Source organism: Carex rostrata, chromosome 2 (genome assembly GCF_964058835.1).
Source record: "Carex rostrata chromosome 2, lpCarRost1.2, whole genome shotgun sequence".
NCBI classification, from domain to species: Eukaryota; Viridiplantae; Streptophyta; class Magnoliopsida; order Poales; family Cyperaceae; genus Carex; species Carex rostrata.
This window is the reverse complement of record NC_135919.1, coordinates 18,201,838-18,228,241: the sequence shown is the minus strand read 5'-3', so window position 1 is coordinate 18,228,241 and position 26,404 is coordinate 18,201,838. Positions and strand designations below refer to the sequence as shown.

Below are 26,404 nucleotides of genomic sequence, written 5' to 3'. Positions count from 1 at the left end.
AATTTTGATAATAATTGCCCTCTATCTTTCCACCTATTATCAATAGATTGGTACTGAGTTCTATTCTGGTAGTTAGTGGTTTTCACCAATGCATTGGCCTTCCTAACAGTACTATCAATTGAAAGTTCAATCTGTCTAGCATATCGAATTGCATCAGTAACAGTACAAATAGGAAACAATTCTATAGTGTGTCTAAGTTCCTCTTTTAACCCACTAATAAATCCCTCTACATAGAAATCTTCACTAGTGATCTTCCTTTTATATGTCAGTCTGGCCCTAGCTTGTAAGAAGTTGGTTATGTACTCCTCCAGACTCCCAGATTGATGAACTCGTTTGAACTCATCTACTGCACTGCCTGTGTTGTGAGCAAAGTAACTCATGACTTCTTCTACTAGAATTGGCCATGGAGGTTGTGGATTTGCCACTTTGAAGCACCTGTACCAATCGTCAGCTGGGCCTTTGAAGTGCATGACTGCCATCCTGGATTTGTACTCTTCGGGTACCTGGTACATATCGAAATAAAAGTTGCAGCAATCAACCCAAGAAGTAGGCTTGATGCCTGTGAAGACAGGAAAATCCACTCTGGGTAAGCTAAATTTGGAGGGGCTTCTAGGCAGGTCTTGTTCCAAGGATGCATCTTGAAAGTGGATTGCAGGTCCTCTTGGATTGCCTTGCACATCCGGGTTGTGGAGGCCAGCATTACTGCTCCCTAGGCCATCTGGAGCTGAACCACCATTGCGCTGCTGAAAGGCTGCCATAATTTCGCGAAATTGGTGATCCAATTTCTTATCTTGATTGTCTAACTTCCTGTCAAGCATCGCAACAGCATGGGTGTTGTTGCTGGTGGCATGGGTGTTGGCATCCAGTTGCTGCTTCATGGCTAACGTCTGATTCTCAATCTGGTGGAGACGCTGACCCAACTCATGTTGGACCGTCTCGGATTGCAATCTAGTCTGCTCTAATTGCAAGAATTTAGCTGTCAAAGTTGCTAAATCCATTGAAGTCTCATCGCTACTCCCCGAACTCCGAGTGGTGATCGGCATGGTTGGTCGTTGAATCGCTAGTCAGAAGTGTCGTGAAGCAATCCCAGAAGCAATCTTGGAGGCTCTGATACCAATTGTAACGACCATAAACTTAGAAGAATCGAAAGAAATCGAATTGAACAAGAAAGAAGAACTAATTTTATTGAATTGGTAAAACGGAATACAAAGAACAGTAAAACTGGTTAAATGTAAAATTGGAAGAATCTATTATCTTGATGCATAATCCTAGTATACAGATCTATTCTCTATTTATAGGCGACACTATACAAGTTGGAATCAATCCAATCCATCGATCCGAGCTCTTAATTGCATATTCATTTGCCATCTGGCGCTTGCGTGGAGGAAGAACAGCTGAGCTGTTCTAACGAGTTATTAACTAATTTCACTCGTCCCTTGTCTATTTTACTAATCTCCGGTACTGACAACGTAGGTCCCTCATTCCAGTGACTAGAACCTCTACTGTTCTCTTTAACGGTCGACGTCCCGTTAATTCCTTGTGGCCCCACTTGCAGCGATACAGAACCTTTAAATCTTCTGCCCGTTCTGCCCCTTTCCTCTTCGCTGAGCTGGTTGACCAAGTCAAAATTGGGCTTAATTATTCCCAATTCCGCCGTGTGTGACACTCGCCTCTCCTCCAAATCATTCTCGACCTCGAGGATGAAGTCTAGAAACTGACGTGCAATGAATTCATAGTCCTCCCAAGTAGCATCGTCAGGAGATTGATTAGACCATTGTACGAGAATTTGGGATGTTGCTGCATTGTCTCGTTTGATCATGCGCCTGGCTAGTAATGCCACAGGGATTGTTTGCAAGGTGCCAGCAGGACCAATAACTGGCAAGTTGGGAGAGACGGCCTGAGTATCGCCAATGCGCTTCTTGAGTTGTGAGACATGAAAAACGGGGTGTATCGCTGATGCTGCTGGTAATTTGAGATGGTATGCAACAACACCAATTTTCTTAAGCACTTCATAGGGACCATAGTACTTAGGACTCGATTTCTGAAACCTGCTACAGTAATCTGACGATAAGGCTGAAGCTTCAAGTATACCCAATCACCAACTGATAACTGTCGTTCGCTGCGATTTTTATAAGTCTGTTGTTTCATTCGATTCTGAGCCTTCGTCAAATTGTCTTTCAATTGTTGTAAGGTTGTTTGTCTATCTCGCAAAATTGCGTCTACAGCTTCTACTTGACTCCTAGGAGCGCTACCCAATCCCAATTGAGGAGGAGTGTATCCGAAGAGTGCCTCAAAAGGCGACATCTTTATCGCACTGTGATATGATGTGTTATACCACCACTCAGCCATGGTTAAGTATTTCGCCCAAGTTTTTTGTTTCTCAAACACCATGCAGCGGAGGTAGTTTTCGAGGCACTGGTTTACGCGCTCCGTTTGACCGTCAGTCTGAGGATGATAAGCCGTGCTGAGGTTGAGCTGCACATTTAGTCGTGTCATCAATTCTTTCCAGAATCGACTGGTAAAGATAGGGTCACGATCAGAGATGATGTTCTCTGGTAATCCATGATGCTTGTAAACGGAATCGAAGTAATTCTGAGCAACATCAGCTGCTTTATAGGGATGGCTGAGAGCAATAAAGTGGGCATATTTAGTAAACCGATCAACAACCACCATGATTACTTCTTTCCCTTCAGATTTTGGTAGTCCTGTGATGAAATCCAACCCTACACTGACCCAAGCATTAGCAGGAATTGGGAGAGGTTGGAGTAAACCGGGAGGGTGGACATGCTCAGGTTTATTCATCTGGCACACTTCACAATTCCTAATGAATTCATGGACATCTTTCTTTGAATTAGGCCAATAAAATGATCTCTTCAGCCTGTGGTAAGTGGCAGTAACTCCTGAATGACCTCCTTCATTAGAAGAATGCATTTCTCTCAAAATTTTGTGCCTCCAGTTGCCTGCATCACCAATACAAATTCTCCCTTTATACCTCCATAATTGTTGATGCTGAGAGTATAGGTTGCTGGGCTGAGTAGTTGAGGCTGATTGTTCATCTAATGGTAGGCACAACCTCCCTTGAATACCTTCAATCCATTTATCTCCGACATAGCTGTCTTGCATATCCTGCACCCATTGAGGAATTAGTTCACTCAAGAAATTGCTGTCTGCAGCTGTACAAACCAAACAATTACCGTTTTGCCCTTCCTGCCTTGACAAAGCATCTGCAACTATATTTTCACTCCCTTTCTTATATTCAATGGTGTAATCTAACCCTAGCAATTTACTCAAGCCTTTATGTTGATTAGATGTGTGAACCTTTTGTTCTAATAAGAATTTAAGACTAATATGATCAGTTTTGATTATGAATTTATTTCCCATTAAATAATGCCTCCATTTTGTTATAGCAGTGAGTAATGCCAAAAATTCCTTTTCATAGGTGGAGAGTAACTGGTTCTTTGGGCCTAGCTTCTTACTCAAAAAGGCAAGAGGTCTTTTGTTTTGGATTAATACAGCACCAATACCATACATGCTAGCATCCGTTTCTAAGATGAATTGTTGAGTAAAATCAGGTAAAGCTAAGACAGGTGCTTGAGTCATTGCAATTTTAAGTCCTTCAAATGCAACTTGAGCTTCTTCATTCCATTTAAACCCATCTTTCTTTAACAATTCAGTTAATGGCCTTGCTATAACCCCATAATTATTTATGAACTTTCTGTAATAACCCGTGAGACCAAGAAATCCCCTCAATGCTTTGACATTTTTTGGTGTTGGCCAGTCTTTCATGGCTTCTACCTTTTTAGGATCAGTAGCAACTCCCTTATCAGAAATGATGTGACCTAAATATTCAAGTTGTTCTAAGGCTATATCACATTTGCTCTTTTTTAGAAAAAGTTGGTTCTGCCTCAATAACTCAAATACTAGTGTCACATGCTTAATATGGAGCTCTAAATTAGTACTATAGACCAGAATATCATCAAAAAAACTAGTACAAACTTCCTCAAATAAGGTTTGAAGATTGAATTCATTAATGCTTGGAAAGAGGCTGGAGCATTAGTAAGGCCGAAAGGCATTACTTTAAATTCATAAAGACCATCATGAGTGTGAAAAGCAGTTTTGTAGACATCATCCTCATTCATTCTAATCTGATGATACCCGGATCTTAGGTCTAATTTGGTGAAGATTGTAGCATGTTTGAGTTCATCTAACAAATCATCAATAATAGGTATTGGATACTTGTTTTTGATGGTGTTGTCATTCAATTTTCTATAGTCCACACACATTCTCCAAGAGTTATCTTTTTTTTTAACTAAGAGAATAGGAGATGAGTAGGGGCTACAAGAAGGTTGAATGAAAGAGCTCTTGAGTAACTCTTCAATGATCTTGTCAATTTCCAGTTTTTGAAAATGGGAGAACCTGTAAGGCCTCAAGTTAATTGGTTGTGAACCTGGTTTTAAGGGAATTCTATGATCAATATCCCTTTTTGGTGGCAGTACAGTTGGTTCAGCAAAAAGATCAGCAAAAGCATCTAAAACTGGTAAAAAAGAAGGATGTACTTCCCTTTTTTCTTTCTTGATTCATAAGGTGCTTTTAGCATGTTTAGAGACTGCTCACTGACTGTAAGCATTTTCAGGCCAGCTTGCACATCCTCATCTTCTAACTTAATAAACCGATCATTTCTTTTCAATTTCATGGTACCCTTGCTCCAGTCCACTAAAGTAGGCCCTAATTTAGTCAACCAATCCATGCCTAACAGTAAATCATGACCTTGAACATCCAACACTCTCAGATTTGCTTGGAAATTATTTTCCTGCAAAAAAAAACTGAAGGTTCCTGCACAGTTTGTCAGTACTCATTTTATCCCCATTAGCCACACTGACTCTTAAAGGTTTAGTTAATTCTGTATTTAAACCCAAATTATAGACAATGTTTGGGTGGATAAAGGAATGTGTACTCCCATTGTCCATGAAGGCACATATAGGTATATTACCAATTCTCCCTTTGAAAGTCATAGATGTGTTGTACTGACCCTTACACAAATTAATCATAGCAGTTTCTCCTTCTTCAAATTCAGCAAAATCATCAAAACCTTCTGGATTTGGACCTTCTTGATTTGGTTCAGGGTGCTGGTCAGTTAGATCAGTAATCAAATTACCCTCTTCAGCTTCAAGGGTATGAAGGGTTTTAGAATTACATTTATGCCCTTGATGCCATTTTTCCTCGCACCTAAAACACAAACCTAGCAATCTCTTTTGGTCAAGACTCATACTGGTAGGAGGTTTGTTCAAAATTTTGGGGTTGTCAAATTTAGCACCTAATTTTGATAATAATTGCCCTCTATCTTTCCACCTATTGTCAATAGATTGGTACTGAGTTCTATTCTGGTAGTTAGTGGTTTTCACCAATGCATTGGCCTTCCTAACAGTACTATCAATTGAAAGTTCAATCTGTCTAGCATATCGAATTGCATCAGTAACAGTACAAATAGGAAACAATTCTATAGTGTGTCTAAGTTCCTCTTTTAACCCACTAATAAATCCCTCTACATAGAAATCTTCACTAGTGATCTTCCTTTTATATGTCAGTCTGGCCCTAGCTTGTAAGAAGTTGGTTATGTACTCCTCCAGACTCCCAGATTGATGAACTCGTTTGAACTCATCTACTGCACTGCCTGTGTTGTGAGCAAAGTAACTCATGACTTCTTCTACTAGAATTGGCCATGGAGGTTGTGGATTTGCCACTTTGAAGCACCTGTACCAATCGTCAGCTGGGCCTTTGAAGTGCATGACTGCCATCCTGGATTTGTACTCTTCGGGTACCTGGTACATATCGAAATAAAAGTTGCAGCAATCAACCCAAGAAGTAGGCTTGATGCCTGTGAAGACAGGAAAATCCACTCTGGGTAAGCTAAATTTGGAGGGGCTTCTAGGCAGGTCTTGTTCCAAGGATGCATCTTGAAAGTGGATTGCAGGTCCTCTTGGATTGCCTTGCACATCCGGGTTGTGGAGGCCAGCATTACTGCTCCCTAGGCCATCTGGAGCTGAACCACCATTGCGCTGCTGAAAGGCTGCCATAATTTCGCGAAATTGGTGATCCAATTTCTTATCTTGATTGTCTAACTTCCTGTCAAGCATCGCAACAGCATGGGTGTTGTTGCTGGTGGCATGGGTGTTGGCATCCAGTTGCTGCTTCATGGCTAACGTCTGATTCTCAATCTGGTGGAGACGCTGACCCAACTCATGTTGGACCGTCTCGGATTGCAATCTAGTCTGCTCTAATTGCAAGAATTTAGCTGTCAAAGTTGCTAAATCCATTGAAGTCTCATCGCTACTCCCCGAACTCCGAGTGGTGATCGGCATGGTTGGTCGTTGAATCGCTAGTCAGAAGTGTCGTGAAGCAATCCCAGAAGCAATCTTGGAGGCTCTGATACCAATTGTAACGACCATAAACTTAGAAGAATCGAAAGAAATCGAATTGAACAAGAAAGAAGAACTAATTTTATTGAATTGGTAAAACGGAATACAAAGAACAGTAAAACTGGTTAAATGTAAAATTGGAAGAATCTATTATCTTGATGCATAATCCTAGTATACAGATCTATTCTCTATTTATAGGCGACACTATACAAGTTGGAATCAATCCAATCCATCGATCCGAGCTCTTAATTGCATATTCATTTGCCATCTGGCGCTTGCGTGGAGGAAGAACAGCTGAGCTGTTCTAACGAGTTATTAACTAATTTCACTCGTCCCTTGTCTATTTTACTAATCTCCGGTACTGACAACGTAGGTCCCTCATTCCAGTGACTAGAACCTCTACTGTTCTCTTTAACGGTCGACGTCCCGTTAATTCCTTGTGGCCCCACTTGCAGCGATACAGAACCTTTAAATCTTCTGCCCGTTCTGCCCCTTTCCTCTTCGCTGAGCTGGTTGACCAAGTCAAAATTGGGCTTAATTATTCCCAATTCCGCCGTGTGTGACATTAACCATTTATTTCCCCAAATCAAATCCCCATCCCTAACCCTAGACGCTAGCCGCACTCCACAAGCTATTCCTCTCCCATGCGGTCACGCCTGTACAGTAACTCCACGCCCCGTCCTCTCTGGTGTAGTTGCGCACGCAGCAATGACACGCCTCCACTCCACTGTCAAATTGCTGAACTCTCTCTCACGGTTTCACCCACCCCTATCAAATCAATGCCACTGCGATGTCCTCTCAATCTCCCACGCCCCTAGTTGAACTAGGTCTTGAGATTGAAAGTTGAAACAATTTTCTGAGTTTTCTCTCTTTCTTCTCTCGTTCTTAGCTGTTCTTCGGCTGTGGGTTTATCTGAAATCGAGGGTCTTAAGTTGAGTCTTATAAACATCGATGTGCCTTAGTATTGTGAAGTGATGAAACAACAAATTAAATGAAAGAGCTTTTTCTGATTTCTTACACACATCTTTTACATCTATTTATAATGTTTGGCTAATCAACCGTTGCCTAGTTTCTATATTTGATTCTCTTAATCTAGTTGATTTTTTTCTTAGATTTGATCTATGATGATTTATGAGATCAATCCCTTTATTCCTTTCTAAGCTTTTCTCAATTTTGTGATATCGCGATTTGTCGAAACTTTTGGTTCTGGTTTCTGGTAAATTTTATATGTGCTGATATTTTTTCTGGTATACTATTTTAATTTACTGGTAAAGAATTTGGTTTTCAATTTTGCTGGTCTGGGTTGGGGAAACAGATGAAAACTGGTGCTGTTTTTTATACTTCGGTTTGAACCGAACGAACCGAATCAACCGAAATAAAACTTTGGTGCGGTTCGGTTCGGTTGATAGGCTAATTCGGTTCGGTTTGGTTCTATTTTTGAAACCGAAATAATAGTTTGGTTTGCCTAGTTCGGTTCGGTTTCAACCGAACCGAACCGATGAACACCCCTAACTAGGGATCGAACGGGATAATCTAATTTAGCTTATCGGAGTCGGACCTGAAAAATCACAACCTTAAAATTGAGAAGAGTGTCTCTGATTCATCCTAACGATTCCGGAAGGATTTCAGAGGGACACGGTAAATCCGACACTATTAAATATGTGAAAATTTTATTTTATTTATTAATTATATGAATTTTTTATAGGGAACGACTAACAGTATTCTCATTCAGTCTCCTATCTGTTCCCCACGCTAAAAGACAAAAAAAAAAAAATACAATGGGGGACCACTAACTGACGCGCACGTGGTAACTACTGCCAATGAGCAGGGTTAACGCGATTTTATTCATCATTAAAACGTATATTATTCATACCTACAAATTTAAAGTATTCATACTTATTATTTATAATATTCGTCATATGTAAACAAAAACTGGAGGGAACCATTAATATTGGAGATCGCTGACGACATCTGACAGTCTGGATTGGAGACCGCAACCGTCTGAAAGCGACATTTGCCAAGATTGGGGACCACTACAGCGAATCTATATACTAATTATTAAGTATTCATATCTAACTAATGCAGTATTCATTGTTGACAACATGAAGTATTCATACATATAAGTATTCATATCCAACAGTCTAATATTACAGGAAGTATTCACACCTGACACTAACAATATTTATACTGAAGATTACAAAGTATTCATACATGTACGAAATAATTTATACAATTCAAAATCAGACCTCTTCTGGAATACCTCTTCCAAGACACCTATTCAATTCACTTAAAAAGTCTTTTTTTTTATATATAGTAAATATATAGTGTTCATATCTAATTAATGAAGTATTCATATCCAACTAATAAAGTATTTATAACTAATTAATATAAATATAAAGTATTCATATATAACAACATGAAGTATGCATATCTAACTAATGAAGTATTCATATCTAACTAATGAAGTACTCATATGTTGTACTCTGACAATCTTCGCTGGACTAGCATGGACCCCCTCCAAATGGTGCATCACGCTCTCCTCGTCGAATCTCGACGGTGCACCACGCTCTCCTAGTTGGATCTCGACAGTGCACCACGCTGAGCAGGTCTTCGCCGCCATCGCAACTGTCTGCATGGGTAGCTGGTGGCGAGCAGTAGAGGAGAAAAACAAGGTGAGTTTTGAGTTGTGCTAAATTTTTTATTTATTTTTCTTTCTAAGAGGAGATTGAAATGGGAGCCTAGTCAATTTCTTTTAAAAGTAGGTGGCCACGTAAGGGAACAAAAAAGGAATGAGAGTTATGACAGTTAGGTTGTTAGGGGGACTAATAGGGACTAATCAGCGGAGACTAAAATCTTTATTCTTTTTTATACATATTTTTCTATAGATAATGATATTCAGTCTCTTCTAATATTAATTTTTAATTCCTCTTTTAAACAGTTTAATCTACTCTTGATTTTTTTTTTTTAAATAGTAAGGTTAAGAGAGGTGAATTATAATTAAATAAGTAAGTTAGGTGACATTATATTAATTCAAATCTCCTTAAATTTTTCTATGGCGTGAGATTCATAGATAATATATTAGCTTGATATTTTAATATTTTCTAAATTAGAGAAACAATTTTGGAGTCGTGCGTAGCTGCCTCGTAATTTGAGGATCGTGTATCAATTTCATATATTTGTAATCAATTGATATTTTCCAAAAAAAAAAAAAAAAAAAAGCAGGGTTTATCAATTTCATATATAATTTTAGTATCAATTGATATTCCATACATTCCTCCGTTGAGAGTGGTTGCTTTGTTTGCGCATCTTTTTGGATACAATGGATATGATTACACATTTACACTGAATGTCTTTTATGTTATGCTAGGGTTTATGACTTTATGTGACATATTTTTTAATCAGGTTTATATATGAAATATTTTCGGATTAAATCGAAAATTTCTAATGAATTCAAACAAATGCCCTTTCTGAGATGTATCTATTGTTCAATATACTTGAAGAAAATAATCACCTTCTATTTACCAAAAGGTAATTTCTACAAATTCCTCTGGAAGAAATAATCACCTTCTATTTACCAAAAGGCCATTTCTACAAATTCGTCTGCAACAATATTTTTCATTAATTAATTTATAAAAATAAAAAAATACTCTTATGCCTATGTATTTATAATGTGAAAACTATGGATTTCTGAAACTTCAGCTCATGGTTTACAATCTGAATTGGTCAACAAGATGATACTCCTTAGTCCTTGTAGAAACCTTATTTGATTGCTTCTTTTCAATTTGTCTAATTCTTCAATCTTTTTTATCTTTGTATTTCTTCAACTCACTCGATGAAGATGCTCCATCTTAAGGTGAAAGGGGAGTGTATTTATGAATTCTGGAAAGAATATTGTAGCCATTATTATCCATGTCTATTTAAAAAAGATGAGAAAAACGAACACTATAGATTCACATCACAAGTTCACAACAGACCACAAATAGTCAAGGGAAAAAAAAAAAAAAAAAAATCAAAGGTCGGTCCCTGTATTTACAATGCCTAAACTGTGGTTGGTTAATGGAGGATGAGTATACATTAGGAAAACATTTCACAGGATAGATCTCTCTATCTAGCAGAGATGAGCAAATATTAGCAAAAATAATTCACATGATAGGTCTCTATCTAGAGAACACATCTCAACAAAATAACATTTCTCCAAATATTAAAACAAAAATTCTCTTAATAGGGTACCATCTCAACTCTCAACCATTACATCTTCAGCCTCTGAGGCCTCTTTCTCCCGTTGTTGCTCCACTGTTCAAGAAATAATTATAGCAATGATATTATTAACAACTTTTAGTGTATAGTTTGGCACAGTTTATAACAAGTTCATTGATAAAATCAATACGTCCGCCCCTCACACATGAAGGGGCATATCCTGGAAAAAAAACCACAAAACCAACAAATGAAGAAAAAAAAAAAAAATCAAAATCAGCAATCCAACCCCATTACAAGGGTTTGCTATCAGTTTGGTCATGAATTGTATTGACATAAAACAACAGATACATGCCCCCAACAAATTGTCTGCCCAGCTTGACCTAATTTTTCAACTTCTCTGCTTGGTTTCATTAATTTTCTTCCCTGCTTGACGTAATTTTTTCAACTTCTCTGCTTGGTTTCTTAATTTTCTTCCCAGCTTGACCTAATTTTTCAACTTCTCTGCATGGTTTCATTAATTTTCTTCCCAGCTTGATCTAATTTTTCAACTTCTCTGCTTGGTTTCTTAATTTTCTTCCCAGCTTGACCTAATTTTTCAACTTCTCTGCTTGGTTTCATTAATTTTCTTGGTTTGGTCATATGTCAGTAAATTGGCATTAAAAATGTCTTAATCACATAGGGCATTGCCGCATTGGAGCTATAACTTACATGCGAGCTCATAAAGAGCTTTTTGAGTGCGCTTCTCGAGCTTGTCAAGCTTCTTCTGTACATCTCTTTTTAGATCCCAGTTTGGCTTCTTTGGAGCAATGTTTAAAAACGGATCCTGAAATTCATGAGAAATCAAAATGAAATATCAACAAATTGCTTCAATGCATAAAAAGACCAGTCAAAATAAAATGTCTCTTATGAATTCCACCATATAAGAAAGAACAGACACATAGTCTAGGAAATATTGCACATACCATCCCCTAAAGCATGAAAAACATCATATTATATCCTCTTTTTTTTTTTTTTTTTTACTAATTTACTTATAAAATCCCCTTATACTAGCACAAAGAGTATAAATATTCATTTTGAAGCTTGTATTGTGTGCATCAACTTCCCTAAGTTGTGGTCCAAAACCCCCAATTGACCAGACTGAAATTCAATCACCAAACAAGTCCCGAGCCCTTTAAAACCTCTATTAAACATCAAAGAGATCTGCTTAATTGAGAGTAGCAGTGAGGCGCTAAGCATGAGATTGTGGTTCACCACAAAGTATCTTCCTTAGCCGGCTCGTTCTTCTTTTCCCTTCTTTTCGTGGGAAAGAAGTAGATCAGTTAGAACGATTTGGATACGTCATTTGAAGTCATGCCAATAGATTTTAAAGTTAAGCTCATAAAAAAAATCATAAGATTAAGAATACCCCAGTTCTACTCAAATTCAACCACCAAACAAGTCCGGAACCATTTGTAAAACATCAATTAAGCACCAAAACTAATACCCCCGCCCAAGAAAAAATAACGAGAGAAAGGCTCCAAGCAGCATGACTGAATTTGTCATGTGCAATGAGGTACATACCTCAGCCTTTTGTGGTTCAATTGGTGCAACAACAACTGGATCTTCGAACTTAGGTAGAGCTACTGGTGCTAGTTTTCCCTCTTGAAGTTGTTTATCATGAGGAAGGTAGTTTCTAAACTTCATATTTGGCAACCTGCATCCATTCGAAAACTTCAAATCACATTTTCTACTTGCAATTTTAAAGCTGCTATAATCCTTCTACTTGTATATTGGTCTAATTACAAATATGGCACCTAAAAGAGCACACATTTTCTGGTCTAATTCCTGGAGTTCTTAAGTTCCCATTCTGGTACTTAACATTGCATATTGGTCCTTACATTTACTTCTCATTAAAAACGGATTGAACTCCTGTCAGCACTGATATAGGGTTAAGCCATTTGCCACTAAAATCTTCTATTAAAAGTATGACTAATTCCTTGTTTTCTCTGAGATGGTTGAACCAGAACACCACAAGTGAAAATTTTAAACCCAAACTGGAGCAAAAAAAAAACTTAAGATTCAGGACTAAATTTGTTAGTCAATTTGAAAGAAATAGGTTCTATTAATAGTCCTGATATAGTCGGATAAGGTAAATAAAATGGAAAAATGAACAAGTTGAAAAATCACTTGTCATTGTTGTTTTCTTCAGGTTCTTCTCCACCATTAGTGATGTTCCTGAAATTTAACAGAAAGGATTTCAGCATCAGATTTCTGAACAGTAACTATAATAGCATCAAATTTCTGTACAGTAAATAGGTAACATTGATTGAGATGTCAATTGATTCTCCTATTCCAATCTAGTTAGAAACAATTTTAATTGAAAAACATTCATTACAAAAAAAATTGTTTGAACAAGGTACTTGCGGTCTTGTTTGCTTGCATCGGACGGTTGATCGGAATCGGGAGTACTGAGGAGCTCCTTAGCGGCGCGGAGAGCTCTCAGCCTCTCCCTCCGTGCGGCGCTCGCTTGGTCTATGGCCTCCTCTTCACCACCCATCGTATGCAAACTACTCGGTAAGGACGAAACCGTGACAAGGCACGCTAGGGTTTAGCCGAAGTTGTCTTGGGAAGAAGATGAATCGAAGTCGAAGGTAACGTATAATATCGGAAAATATCAAAAATAGTTTAAAAAATGTATATGGGCCAGAAGCCCAGAGACGCCAAAGGTCATGTATGGGCCTTAAAAAATATTGTGCATCCAACAAGGCAAGTGCCCGAAAATTTTTAGAGTTGTTACACCAACCAGTATGATATTTGTCAATATATGCTTCTGAGAATTAACCTCGACAGGAACATTTCTTTTCTTTGATAGAGTTGTTTTCACGAGATGCTAGCTAGAGATGATCAAAAGATAGGCAAGTCAGGTACAAAGCAAGGTATATATAAGAAAGTAGGAGCTATATAGCCATATAGGTTTTTAGGAGGCGAAAATTAACTGAAGAATTCACATCCTCTCCAATACCTGATAAGGGAATCTTTTACAACTACTAGATCTGGACCGTTCTTTTTAACTTGGCACGAATCTCAAAGCACAATAATACTGCTCCCTATAGTGACTCGAATCCCAAAACGATTGAGATTTAATCTCAAACCGTAAAGTGAGGGTAATCCTCTACAATACCTGAGAGGATACGAACTCGAAACTGAAAGGGGTGGAGGAGGGTAAGGGATAAAACTGTAAATTTTAATTTTTATATTAATATTAAACTGTATTTTACAGTGATTAAGTTAAAAACTTAAGATATTAATAAAATGTGTAAGTTTAGATCGGGAAATAACTAATTTTATAGTTGTCATGGAAAAATATCTAAATCATGAAGTTTTGATGGGCATATATATAAATTTCACTTTTTTTATATTTTGATCCCAAACGATACATACACAATTAACGCATTGATTTTTATTTATTTTTATGGTAATTTTGGAAAACATCATCATGAGGTTGAACAACACATACATCTAATTAATTTAAATTGATAAATTTAAGTGCATTTATATTTATTCTTTCAGGAAGCACATCTGTTAGTGCGCAACATCAGATAGATTATACATAAAATGAAAATGTGATGGAAATTTCTGTAAATTTAAAGCTAAAGCATCTTTATCTGAAAAAACTAAAATAAAACGAAAAGGTTAAAAAGAATAACCTGTCAGTATCAGTACGTACCTCAATTCTAATATAAGTTAACCCATGGAGGAACCTCAGTCTATACCATTTCCCCTGCAAATCTATATATCCAAATTTAGAATTAACCAACCATGCCAAAGGCGGATAATTCGGTGGAAGTACTAGAGAACGGAAAGAAGCCGTACAAAAAACCCGAGCCAGCACGACTGTTTGACACGAGCGAGTTGGCTAAGTGGTCTCTTTACCGTGCTGTCATAGCAGAGTTCATAGCAACCCTCCTCTTCCTTTACATCTCCCTTGCCACTGTTATTGGCTACAAGAACCAGAGTACGGCTGAGGCGTGCACCGGTGTCGGCTTTTTGGGAGTTGCCTGGTCTTTCGGTGGATCCATCTTTGTTCTTGTCTATTGCATTGGTGGCATCTCAGGTTTTTTTACTAAACTATCATCTCATTTTCTTTTACATATTGGCTCTATATGTATTGAATTTATTTTATTTATAAATCTATGTAGGAGGCCACATTAACCCAGCTATAACATTTGGGTTACTGGTTGGAAGAAAGATTTCTCTTGTTCGTGCTGTGCTGTACATCATAGCGCAGTGTCTTGGTGCAATATGTGGAGCAGGGATAGTGAAAGGGATCATGAAGCACCCTTTCGACTCAATGGGAGGAGGGGCTAACTCTGTCTCTCATGGCTACTCCAGGGGAGCGGCGCTTGGTGCAGAAATCATGGGCACATTTCTTCTCGTTTATACCGTTTTCTCTGCCACCGATCCGAAACGCACTGCTCATGACTCCTTCGTCCCCGTATGTTTATATATTTAACATTTTACTGCGTAATTAAATTGATACGTACTTCTAATGCAACTAAGATGAGTTTTGCATGCACTAAACAAGGTACTTCTTTTTTTCTAAAAAAATTATGTTTTGGTTAGGTTTTGCTTCCTTTGCCAATTGGCTTTGCTGTGTTCGTAGCGCACCTTGCGACCATCCCAATAACGGGGACGGGCATAAACCCGGCCAGGAGTCTTGGAGCCGCAGTTATGTACAACAATAAGAAAATCTGGCACGAACATGTAAGTACTTGATGATTTATTTAATTTTCTTGTAGAAATTTCTGTAGTGTTATTTATTATTTTTCAAAAGACTTGTCAATCCATCATCTAGTAATCGATCTGAATAGTTTTGTTAAAATTTGATGTGACAGTGGATTTTTTGGTTGGGTCCACTTGTTGGAGCATTGATAGCGGCACTGTACTACAGATACAAATTAGTGCTTAAAGGGGAAGCTGCAAATTAATTGGTGCTTATAAGGGGAAGCTGTTAAAAGCATTGAGTTCCTTCAGGAGCACAAGTAATTAATCCATGAAAGTGATTATATATAGAGAGACTACTTCTTGTGTTCTCTAGTGTGTTTATGTGTTTTTTTGTCAGGTTTTTATTTAATTTTCTGCTGAATAAGTAATAATTTTCTTTATTGGATAGCCTAATTGTGAAGGATTTAATTTGATTAATAAGGGAAATGTACGTACATGTTATGCTTTGGTTTGTGCTCGGAATTGATGTAATGAGGTTGTGTCATTGTGTGTGAATTTTAATTTAAGATTTATGTAATATAAGCGGAATATTTGTAAATTTAGATATGACATATTTTTCGATGGAGAACAAAGTGATATATATTGCAGTTAAGGTTCTAAATAGTTAGTTATAGTTGTGAAATAGCTTTTTGGACCTTAAAAGTTATAACGCTATCAGTCGCTTTTCTTTTTTATCAAGGTTTTAAATAACTAATTATAACTATGCAATAACTCTTTCGGACTTTAAAAGCGATGACGCGATAATTGTTAGTTAGAACTTAGAACTTTGATTGCAATGAATTATTATATATTGACAACGAACTCATTTAACGACAGTGATGACTTTTTTCAAATAAGTACTTAAAAAAAACTTAAATGTATCTTATTTATAGTTTAGATAAGTTATATATCAATTTCTCATAAATTTAAAAATTAATTGGTCTTTATCAAGCATTTTCAAAATTAACACTTCTTTATTATCAGCATTAAAACATGAACCAGACAATTTTCAAACTGCACCAATTTTCTTTTAGTTTTATAGATATAACTTTCTAAAACTATAAAAGTACATCTATAATTTTATTTTCTTGTTTTTAATAACCGTCTCATTCATTATTTTTAGTTATTTTTAGAGAAATGAGATATTGTAAAGTTTTGAAGGGCTTAAATGAGAATAATGAAAGTTTTGGTGGATATGTAAATCATTATTCCTGATTGAACCGTTGAGGTGTGTATATTGATTTGCAATTTGTTCAATATATATACAAAGTAATTAATCAGATAGTGATTCTAGTTGAGAATCCATATAATTAAGCATCAATAACTACATCAATCTAGCTAGAGATAAATCATTAAGGGAAAATATATATATCATACATATGCGACCGCTTGTAGTTTAAATTTGTGTCCCAATAAAAATTAAATAATATGGCAATTAATGCCAAAGAATATTTTTTTAACCAATTAATTAGATGCTTTGTCGATCATAAGCCCAATCCACTTTGGATATTTAAATATTTACTTTCTATCAATTATCGATAATTAGAAAAAAAAAATAGAATAATCATAATAATCCCCACACCTCTATCTCTCATTTATCTCCGCACTTCAATTAAAAGAAAATTATATTATGGTCCTCACTAATTATATAATTCCTCTTTTTTAGTTGCCACACTCGTCCTACGTTAACCTCCATAAGTATAAATACTAAAATATAAAAATTAATACTTGCAAAATAAAATATTAATACTTACATGCGTAACTTGATATGACCACCCATTTTTCAGCTCTCAATGATCCCCGCATCAACTTTCATCAAATGAAGTAGTGGGGACCCCGCATCCACATTTCCCCAATCGTCTCTTCATTAACATTTCTCTAACAAAAATAGTTGACCACATATGTATAAATACTCCAGTGCATAGGTATAAATACTTGTAATTCATGATATTAATACTTTCAGATATCATCCAATGTCATATGCAAAAAGTACTTGCAAGTATAGGTATAAATACTTACACGACGAGATATAAATATTTGTGTGACGACGAGCTCGAAAGTATGTTATTATGGATCTAATTTGAAAGAGAAATTTGAATAGAAGATGTTCGTGATTTTAGATTCACAAAATTTTTCATAGATCATCAGAAATATAGACGATATTGAATGAAGAAAAAAATCCATCTCTAGAAATGTATATGGTCCCCCATGTAGTTTGAGATTTGGTTGGAGAGACAATTATGTAAAAATTATTCATCTTATATAGGTATAAATACTTTTGTTCTTAGATATAAATACTTTTGTACATTGATATTAAAACTTTAGAAAAAAAAAAAAGTGTTGGAGCTTTTGTGGTTTTCAAGACAGTTATGAAGATTAAGTGCGGAGATAAATAAAATGATAAAGGTGTGGAGACAATTATCAGGATAAAAAATATATATATATCTTTTTTTTTAATTAAATCTACTATTTGTATTCACTTTAATTAGCTTCGTGTGCACATATCGGATGGAGCTAGTACCCTAGTAGCACCAAGACAAAGGAAAGAATGTTTTATTTTCTAAAATCAGAGAATAGAGGAAACCCAAAGAATAAAGACAAAAGAAAAACAGGAACAAATATTATAATTACTAGGCTGCTTTTTGGCTTCACTGTCAAAAAAAATGTTTTAAAAAAAAGACAATAGTAAATGAAAGTTTAAGAAAAATTAAACATAAGTAAATAATATTTTCAAAATATTAAAGGCGTGTGCTATATAGTAAACAACACGATTAGCGGCACAGTAACTTAACAGAAGGATACAAAATAATATATTATTTTATAATTTTCATTACGAATTAGACATACCAAATATATCTATTTTAATTGAAGAAAAAGAAAATGGTACTAGTGCCATTTGATTAAAATAGTGAGAAAAAAATCGGGCATATAAAAATATTGGTGATAACACAGCTAAGAAACTTAAATTTAATATTTTTTATGATATATCCATTTCGCAACATCCTCAATTCTTAAGTGCTCTAGTAATCAAATTGAGCAACTTTTAATGAAACAACTGCAAATCATTATTACAATATGCAAAATGACCTAAGAAACCTCACACTTGGTCTCTTTACAATTACACTATAAAAATAGTGACACATTTTGACTATATATTTTTCAAGTCATTTTTAAAATTTCAAAATTTCAACGATCTATTCGAACCGCTCAACATGATCTCCGTATTAAAATATACTTGGAGACTAAATACTACATTTTTTTAAATTGTTTACTATTTATTTATAATTTTTTAAAATTGCTATTTTTCAATGGTCCTGAATTGTCGAAAAAAAAAGTAATTTTGTACATACATCTTAATAAATACTAGAAAAATTCCAAAAATTATAAAATTTGGCCTCCAAGTATATTTTAATATGGAGATCATTTTGAATGGTTCGGATCGACTATTTAAACTTTGAAATAACAAAAATGACTTATAAACATATGGTGTCAAGATGTATCACCATAAAATAGTGTAATTGGATCCCTCTTCTATTTATAATCTCTTAATACATCTCTTCTTCTTTTTTATTTTGATCCCAAACCATACATACACAATTAACTCATTGATTTTTATGGTAATTTTGTAAAAGATCATCATGAGGTTGAACAACACATACATCTGATAAATTTAAGTGCATTTATATTTATATTTTCAGGAAGCATATCTGTTACGCAACATCAGATAGATTATACATAAAATGAAAATGTGATGGAAATTTCTGTAAATTTAAAGCTAAAGCATCTTTATCTGAAAAAACTAAAATAATCTGTCAGTATGATCAGTACGTACCTCAATTCTAATATAAGTTAACCCCACGAGGAACCTCAGTCTATACCATTTCCCTGCAAATCTATCCAAAATTAGATTTAACCAACCATGCCAAAGGCGGATACTTCGGTGCAAGTACTAGAGAATGGAAAGAAGCCGTACAAAAAACCCGAGCCAGCACGACTGTTTGACATGAGCGAGTTGGCTAAGTGGTCTCTTTACCGTGCTGTCATAGCGGAGTTCATAGCGACCCTCCTCTTCCTTTACATTTCCCTTGCCACTGTTATTGGCTACAAGAACCAGAGTATGGCTGAGGCATGCACCGGTGTCGGCTTTTTGGGAGTTGCCTGGTCTTTCGGTGGATCCATCTTTGTTCTGGTCTATTGCATTGGTGGCATCTCAGGTCTTTTGCATGCTAAACTATCATCTCATTTTTTTTTTTTCATATTGGCTATATATATGTATATGTATTGAATTTATTTTTTATATAAATCTATGTAGGGGGCCACATTAACCCAGCCATAACATTTGGGTTACTGGTTGGAAGAAAGATTTCTCTTGTTCGTGCTGTGCTGTACATCATAGCGCAGTGTCTTGGTGCAATATGTGGAGCAGGGATAGTGAAAGGGATCATGAAGCACCCTTTCAATGCACTGGGAGGAGGGGCCAACTCCGTCTCTCATGGCTACTCCAGGGGGGCGGCGCTTGGTGCAGAAATCATGGGAACGTTTCTTCTCGTTTATACCGTTTTCTCTGCCACTGATCCGAAACGCACCGCTCGTGACTCCTTTGTCCCTGTATGTTTATATATTTAACATTTTACTGCGTAATTAAATTGATACTTGTAATGCAACTAAACAAGGTACTTTTTTTCTAATTTTTTTGTGTGTTGGTTAGGTTTTGCTTCCTTTGCCAATTGGCTTTGCTGTGTTCATTGCGCACCTTGCGACCATCCCAATAACGGGGACGGGTATAAACCCGGCCAGGAGTCTTGGAGCCGCAGTTATGTACAACAATAAGAAAATCTGGCACGAACATGTAAGTAATTGACTTATCAATCATCTAGCTTGTAATCGATCTGAATAGTTTTGTACACAAGTAATTAAAAAACTAAAAATCTCAAAATTCTATATATCTGTACATTTTTTCTTGCAAATTAAACTTGTTTGTTATTTAATAGAAAATCTCATGCTGAATTTTATAAAACTATTTTCAATATATAGTACATACAATTAATCGAGTTTCTGGTGAGCTTCAACTAATATTATGCTACCAAGGAAGTATATATAAACTGAATCTAGATATAACTTTCCTTTTTTCCATCTTTGTATCTACTCTTCAATGTAAAACTGTAAATTAGTAGCTAATAAGTAGATATGATATTTCATGTGGCAGTGGATATTTTGGGTAGGCCCACTTGCTGGAGCATTGATAGCGGCACTGTACTACAAATTAGTGCTTAAAGGGGAAGCTGCAAATTAGTGCTTAAAGGGGAAGCTGTAAAATTAAGCATTAATTGAGTTCTTTCAGGAGCACTGGTAATTAATGGATGAAAGTGAAATCTATATATAGAGATATACTTGTGTTCTCTAGTGTGTTTTTGTGGTTTTTTTCGTCAGGTTTACATTTAATTTTCTGCTGAATAGGCAATAATTTTCTTAATTTATGGGATAGCCTAATAATTGTGAAGGATTTAATTTGATTTATAATTAAGGGGAATGCGTTGATGCTTTGGTTTGGGCCCGGAATTGATGTAATGAGGTTGTGTGTGAATTTTAATTTAAGATTTATGTAATATAAGCAGAATATTTGTTAATAAGATCTGATGCTTTTGTGTATTTTTTCTTATCATAAATTTAGATATAGGCTATACTTTTCAATATAAAATATTGCAATTAATTATAGTGACAACAAACTCATTTAACAATACTGATGACTAAAGATTATTATAGTCGCAGCATTGTTCACACAGAGATTCTTGCACAGTGGTGGAAGGAAGATGGCGCACTCAGGAGCTAAGGAAGGCGACTCCAATGGAGACTGGCAAGAGGTAAGAAGGAAGAAACCCTACCCCACCGGTTGGCATCACTCTCAGCCGACACAACCAAAGGTTCTCCCATACCTTCCCTACTCCAAGCCGACATATGCCCAGGTGCTTTACCGTTCTCCCCCAACAACCAACATGACCCAAGCGAACCTGATTTCCCCGGCTTCTTCTCAGCCTGCTTCCCCAACCTCTCAAGCATCCACTGTTTACTATGTTTCCCCTCATAGCCCCTCCAGACTTAGATTTCCGCCCTCCCACACATTCCCGGAATGGAGAGGTCGCTGTTTCCGGTGCTGTCGTACCGGCCACTCGGCTGCCAAGTGCCGAAACCCGAAGAGATGTGGAAGATGTTGGTCCTATGGTCATATTGGATCAAGGTGCAAACAAGATATCGTTCCTCCACCTCCACCACCGGTGAGAGCGGCAACTAAGCCGCGCATTGACTTGCAAATGGAGCCGAAGTTCGATGAGCTTCTAACCGGGTCTTACCCGTATCAGACACCCGACATGCCCAAGGAACGTCCCCTTCGTCTTCACTGCTTCATACCACGTGATGCGGAATACTATGCTGAATTGGATCGCCTCAAGCAAGCTGTGGTTATGCATACAGGAGGATTCCAATGGGAATTGAGTGTCGATAATGTTTGTGATTACGCCTGCAGCACCAAATTAGTTACAAAAGAGGAGATTCGAATATCTGAACTTAGTGGTTCTCGCTTCCTCATCATGCTCCCTGATGGTCTGGATCCTGATACATTCATCAACGCCACCCCGCAAGCGGCATGGGATGAGGGTCTGTCCTTTCAACCTTGGACACCTTTAGAGGATGCAGCCATTAGTATTCCGGCTTACAAAATCCTGCTCATATTAGTGGGTGTCCCACCGCATCTGTTCAAAGAGAGACACATTGCTCTTGCTGTTTGTCGTTTTGGTGTATTTTTGGGATCAGTGGCTCCTGAAAAACCATCTTCTATTGCTTCACGGATAGTGGCAGTTGGAGTGGATGACCTAACATTGGTGCCACCTGAGCTTGTCATGCACGTAGGCGGAATGGTGCATACGGTACAGGTACACACTCTCGCATATAAAAGAGCGCCTATTTACACGGTGGATGACATGCCGAAACACCCAAAAACCTATTATCGACCACAACCACCACCACCATCTTCAGATTCATCTGATAATGAAAATATGCATGATGATATGGAGCTCATACCGATGAGTTCTCAGGTCTTGCGTGAGCTATGCCGGGGAAAGACTGCCGAGTCATTGCCACCGGAGCTCCGGCAGTTTGCCACAATTGATGAGATGGTTCTGGACTACACACAGATGGCCACACAAGGAGATGTTGCATTGGATCTCACTACACAAAATCAGGGGGTTTCCCAGAATATTCAGATTGAATTACAACGGTCCGCTGAGCAGTTAAGGCTCAATACAACCAGAGATGGTGTATCGGGTCAACAAATGGTTTCATTTGATCACAATGTTCCAGGGCCACAAATCACTTGCCACAACCAATCCCTACGAAAATCTCCATTGATTTTTCAATCAAAGCAAACAGCAAGGCGCACGGATACTGTAATGATTAATGTGAGTCCTTCTCGTGCAACGGGTATAGAGAAGACACATAAACAACAAGCCAAACACGGGGCACATTCCTCTAAGCCGCAGAAGATCCTGATGCAAGGTGATTCCTCCAAATCAACAGCTGCCACGTTTAATGGAGGCGCAAAATTAGCACAGATCCCAAGGAAGATATTGCCTAGAAAAGATAATAATTCTAAAAAGGGGACAGAAGGATTTCGAGGAATTAATCATGGCTTGATTATTTCCGAAAAAACAACTCCTCAATCTCTGGAATTAAACAATGTAGAACACGTGGCGGAGGCACAAAATCCGGAGATGATCTTCACGGCAGAAGGGAAAGCTCCAATTGGAGGCCCGATTAAAAATGGACCATATGCACAAAAATTTAAATGGGTAAGGCCGACTCCTCCAAACAGTGCGCAAGTGACTAAGAAAATAATATCAGGGGCGAGCAAAAAAAGAAAAGGCCGCATCAATCCAGCAATTGGCCCGACTAAAAAGATGTCGTGTAAAGCAAAAGACAAGGTGCAGGCAGAGGTTTCTTTTAATTCTGAAGGGTTCTATGAGGTCCAGGTGCAGTATGATCATATTTCAAAACTAGCAGCAGGATGTGGGTTTAAAAGCAAAGAAGTAGAGGAGGTGATTAAAGCTGATAACACTCAAAGGAAAGTCCAGGCTGCACATCAAACCACCCATACATCAACTGTTTCAGATGAAGGGGAAGTTGACCCTTCTCGGTTTGAACCGGACCCAAATGATGAACTCACCTCGGAAGAGGATGAGTCTTAAGATCATTGTTTCTCATGTGGAGTCCTGCTGTTTATTTTTTTAATAAATGTTAAACAAATTCAGAAAATTTAAAGTTTTGTCGTGGAATTGTAGAGGCTTGGGGAGATTAGAAAAATGTGATGTGGTTAAGAATGTAATTCGACAATCAAGATGTGATGTTTGTATGTTGCAAGAGACAAAATTGAATGAAATTAGTTTAAATTACTCGAGTGCTCTTCCTTCTTTCTTTGAAAAGAATTGTGTAGTGGTTCATGCAAACAATTCTGCTGGTGGCCTCCTAATTGCATGGAAACATAACTACAGGTTGATGAGCTCATGGGGAACAAGGTACACGTGTTCTGCTCTTTTACAACAGATCAACACTGGAGCAGTACTATTAGTTACTAATGTCTATGGGCCTTCAACGGATGACCTTAAACCGGCCTTCATTGAGGAACTTAGAGGAGTGGCATCACTGGCACGACACTCGTGGATTATAGGTGGCGACTTCAATTTAGTCAGATGGCTAATTGATAGGTCGGGCAATCAAAGAAATTTTCGGCTTATGGACATGTTTAATGACCTGATTCGGGATCTGCAATTAGTCGATGTTCCATTGACTAATAGGCGATACACATGGTGCAACAACAGACCTCAACCGACACATTCGAAATTAGATCGAATTTTAATTTCTCCTGATATCTCACTGCAGTTCTCCTTAATCTCACTTAAAGCTTTGGAGGTGCTAGCCTCTGATCATGCACCAATCTGTTTATCTTTCACTAATGAACAGACCTCAAAAAAACCTCTTAAAATGGAACTTTTTTGGTTAAATAATTAGCAGGCTACAGAGATCATCCAATCCACGTGGAATGAGGTTGTTAGATGTCATGGATTTCATGGAATTCAGAGGTTCCAAAAATATTGTGAGTTGGTTCATGAGAGGCTTAGAAAATGGCACTGCACAAACTTTGATGACATAGAGAAACAACTCCTGTTTTGTAAGAAGACACTAATCTTTTTTGATCAAATTGAAGAAAAAAGACCACTGGAGGGGTATGAAAGACAGTTTCGTATCATGGTGCGGGAGCGTGCATATAATTTGGCATGTATAATTGAATCCAGATGGAGGCATAGATCTCATTGCAAGTGGCTAAAGGCAGGTGACAAAAATAGCCGTTATTTTCATGCGCTCGCTTCAACGAGACATCGCAGAAACCGGATTTCATTTATTGAGCATCAAGAGCACTTGATCAATGATGAAGCAATAATTCGGAATACTTTCAAGAGTCAGATGGAGGATTTATTGGGTAAAGCAAATATAGTTCTCCAGTTCAACCCGACTACACTTTATCCAAATAACCCCGATTTATTATCACTACAGGAAGCATTTACTCAATCTGAAATTGAGATGGCGGTACGCCAATTGGCCAAGAATAAGGCGTCGGGCCCAGACGGAATCCCAAACGAATTTCTCCAACAGCATTGGGTAACTTTAAAAGAAGAAGTTTTCAAAATAATTCAGAGTTTCTATGATCATTCTTTAGATTTATCTGGTATCAACCGGGCAAATATAATTATGATTCAGAAAAAGGAGAATTCAGCTCGGGTGGGGGATTATCGACCTATTAGCGTCATGAATGCTATCCCAAAACTTATATCTAAGTTATTAGCAAATAGGTTAAGGGAACAGCTTCCTGAGTTAATTTCTCCCAATCAAACTGCCTTTGTTCAAGGGCGGCAAATCACCGAAAATTTTAATTCTACAAGGGAAATGTTGTATCATATCTCTAAAAGTGGAAAGCCGGCATGTTTCATTAAAATAGATTTTGCAAAAGCTTTTGACTCGGTTAATTGGGACTATCTCCAACGGGTCATGGAAGCACGGGGTTTCCCTCAAAGATGGATTCGATGGATTGCAGATTTACTAAATACTGCATCTTCAAGAGTGGTAATGAATGGAGCCGAGTCTGATTTTTTCTATCACAAGAAAGGATTAAGACAAGGGGATCCATTATCGCCCATGTTGTTCGATATAGCGGTGGATGTTCTTAGCAGAATGATTGAGGTTCTTAATCGGTCAGTAAATTCCCGGATATCTAGGAAACTGAACAAAGCAGTTGTCATTCATCAATATGCTGATGATACTGTTTTCATTGCTAATGCAGAGCCTACAACTATCATTTCCTTGAAAATCATGCTGAGGTTATTCACTGCGGTCTCTGGCCTTGAGATTAATTTTGATAAAAGCACATGGATACCTCTAAACATCAGTAGCAACCAGGTGCCAGTAATTTCAGATGTACTAGGTTGTTCTTTATCAGATTTTCCAATAAATTATTTGGGCTTGCCATTGACTTTAAAAAGGCCAAGCAGAGAACAATTCATGCCTTTGATTGACAAGATAGAGGCTAAGTTGGAAGGATGGAAAGGTCGACTAATTTCGAGGGGAGGTCGGCTACAGCTAATGAACTTGGTTTTAAGCTCAATCCCTATATACTTCATGTCATCCTTTCTATTGCCAAGTTGGGTGATCAAAAGAATTGATAAAATTCAAAGAGATTTTTTATGGGGAAAATCTGAAAATAGAAGGGGTATATCTCTAATTAATTGGGAGGTTGTTTGCTATCCAAAAGAATATGGAGGAATGGGAGGGGCTAATCTAAGTATTCGTAATCGATCCTTGTTATTGAGATGGTGGTGGAGGCTATACAGGGATCCTCAATCACTATGGACTCAGACTATGCTACAACTATACAATTTGGCAAAACAGTGCCATACTCATCAAATTTGGATGAGACAAGGTTCTTTTTTTTGGGTACAGTTACTAAA

The 26,404-nt window shown here is 37.3% G+C and overlaps 3 protein-coding genes across 5 annotated transcripts; 2 read left to right on the top strand and 1 right to left on the bottom strand.

Annotated features, from left to right (window-relative positions):
- Positions 1-10,419: 10,419 nt before the first annotated feature.
- Positions 10,420-13,242, bottom strand: LOC144546967 (Cwf18 pre-mRNA splicing factor). Of its 3 annotated transcripts, none has more exons than XR_013508927.1 (5): positions 13,013-13,240; positions 12,780-12,827; positions 12,174-12,306; positions 11,201-11,436; positions 10,420-10,993 (listed from the first exon to the last, which is right to left on the bottom strand). XR_013508927.1 is itself a non-coding variant. In XM_078295565.1 (5 exons), exons 1-5 carry the CDS (start codon positions 13,147-13,149, stop codon positions 10,651-10,653), a joined length of 492 nt encoding a protein of 163 aa, XP_078151691.1. In that variant the 5' UTR covers positions 13,150-13,237; the 3' UTR covers positions 10,420-10,650. The 3 variants fall into 3 exon arrangements, 2 of the variants coding, with proteins under 2 accessions (XP_078151691.1, XP_078151703.1); XM_078295565.1 differs by having other exon boundaries at positions 10,420-10,709; positions 11,322-11,436; positions 13,013-13,237; XM_078295577.1 differs by lacking the exon at positions 12,780-12,827 and having other exon boundaries at positions 10,420-10,709; positions 11,322-11,436; positions 13,013-13,242.
- A 1,119-nt stretch (positions 13,243-14,361) lies between these two features.
- LOC144550626 (putative aquaporin PIP2-7) lies at positions 14,362-15,590 on the top strand. The gene is made up of 4 exons (XM_078298616.1): positions 14,362-14,706; positions 14,792-15,087; positions 15,216-15,356; positions 15,488-15,590. The coding sequence occupies exons 1-4, from the start codon at positions 14,412-14,414 to the stop codon at positions 15,578-15,580; spliced, it is 825 nt and encodes a 274-aa protein (XP_078154742.1). The 5' UTR covers positions 14,362-14,411; the 3' UTR covers positions 15,581-15,590.
- Positions 15,591-19,214: 3,624 nt separating this feature from the next.
- On the top strand, positions 19,215-20,988 carry LOC144550624 (putative aquaporin PIP2-7). Its single transcript, XM_078298615.1, has 4 exons — positions 19,215-19,570; positions 19,669-19,964; positions 20,065-20,205; positions 20,563-20,988. Exons 1-4 carry the CDS (start codon positions 19,276-19,278, stop codon positions 20,647-20,649), a joined length of 819 nt encoding a protein of 272 aa, XP_078154741.1. The 5' UTR covers positions 19,215-19,275; the 3' UTR covers positions 20,650-20,988.
- Positions 20,989-26,404: the final 5,416 nt, after the last annotated feature.

What these genes read in the sequence shown, in the direction of transcription:
- LOC144550624 (XM_078298615.1), top strand. Translation starts at nt 19,276, where the DNA reads ATGCCAAAGGCGGATACTTCGGTGCAAGTACTAGAGAATGGAAAGAAG. An exon ending in TTGCATTGGTGGCATCTCAG is followed by an intron (nt 19,571 to 19,668) that starts GTCTTTTGCATG and finishes AAATCTATGTAG; the next exon opens with GGGGCCACATTAACCCAGCC. An exon ending in AGAAAATCTGGCACGAACAT is followed by an intron (nt 20,206 to 20,562) that starts GTAAGTAATTGA and finishes TTCATGTGGCAG; the next exon opens with TGGATATTTTGGGTAGGCCC.
- LOC144546967 (XM_078295565.1), bottom strand. Translation starts at nt 13,149, where the DNA reads ATGGGTGGTGAAGAGGAGGCCATAGACCAAGCGAGCGCCGCACGGAGG. An exon ending in TTGAACCACAAAAGGCTGAG is followed by an intron (nt 11,437 to 12,173) that starts GTATGTACCTCA and finishes CATGAATTTCAG; the next exon opens with GATCCGTTTTTAAACATTGC. An exon ending in AGCTCTTTATGAGCTCGCAT is followed by an intron (nt 10,710 to 11,321) that starts GTAAGTTATAGC and finishes TTTCTTGAACAG; the next exon opens with TGGAGCAACAACGGGAGAAA.
- LOC144550626 (XM_078298616.1), top strand. Translation starts at nt 14,412, where the DNA reads ATGCCAAAGGCGGATAATTCGGTGGAAGTACTAGAGAACGGAAAGAAG. An exon ending in TTGCATTGGTGGCATCTCAG is followed by an intron (nt 14,707 to 14,791) that starts GTTTTTTTACTA and finishes AAATCTATGTAG; the next exon opens with GAGGCCACATTAACCCAGCT. An exon ending in CTCATGACTCCTTCGTCCCC is followed by an intron (nt 15,088 to 15,215) that starts GTATGTTTATAT and finishes TGTTTTGGTTAG; the next exon opens with GTTTTGCTTCCTTTGCCAAT.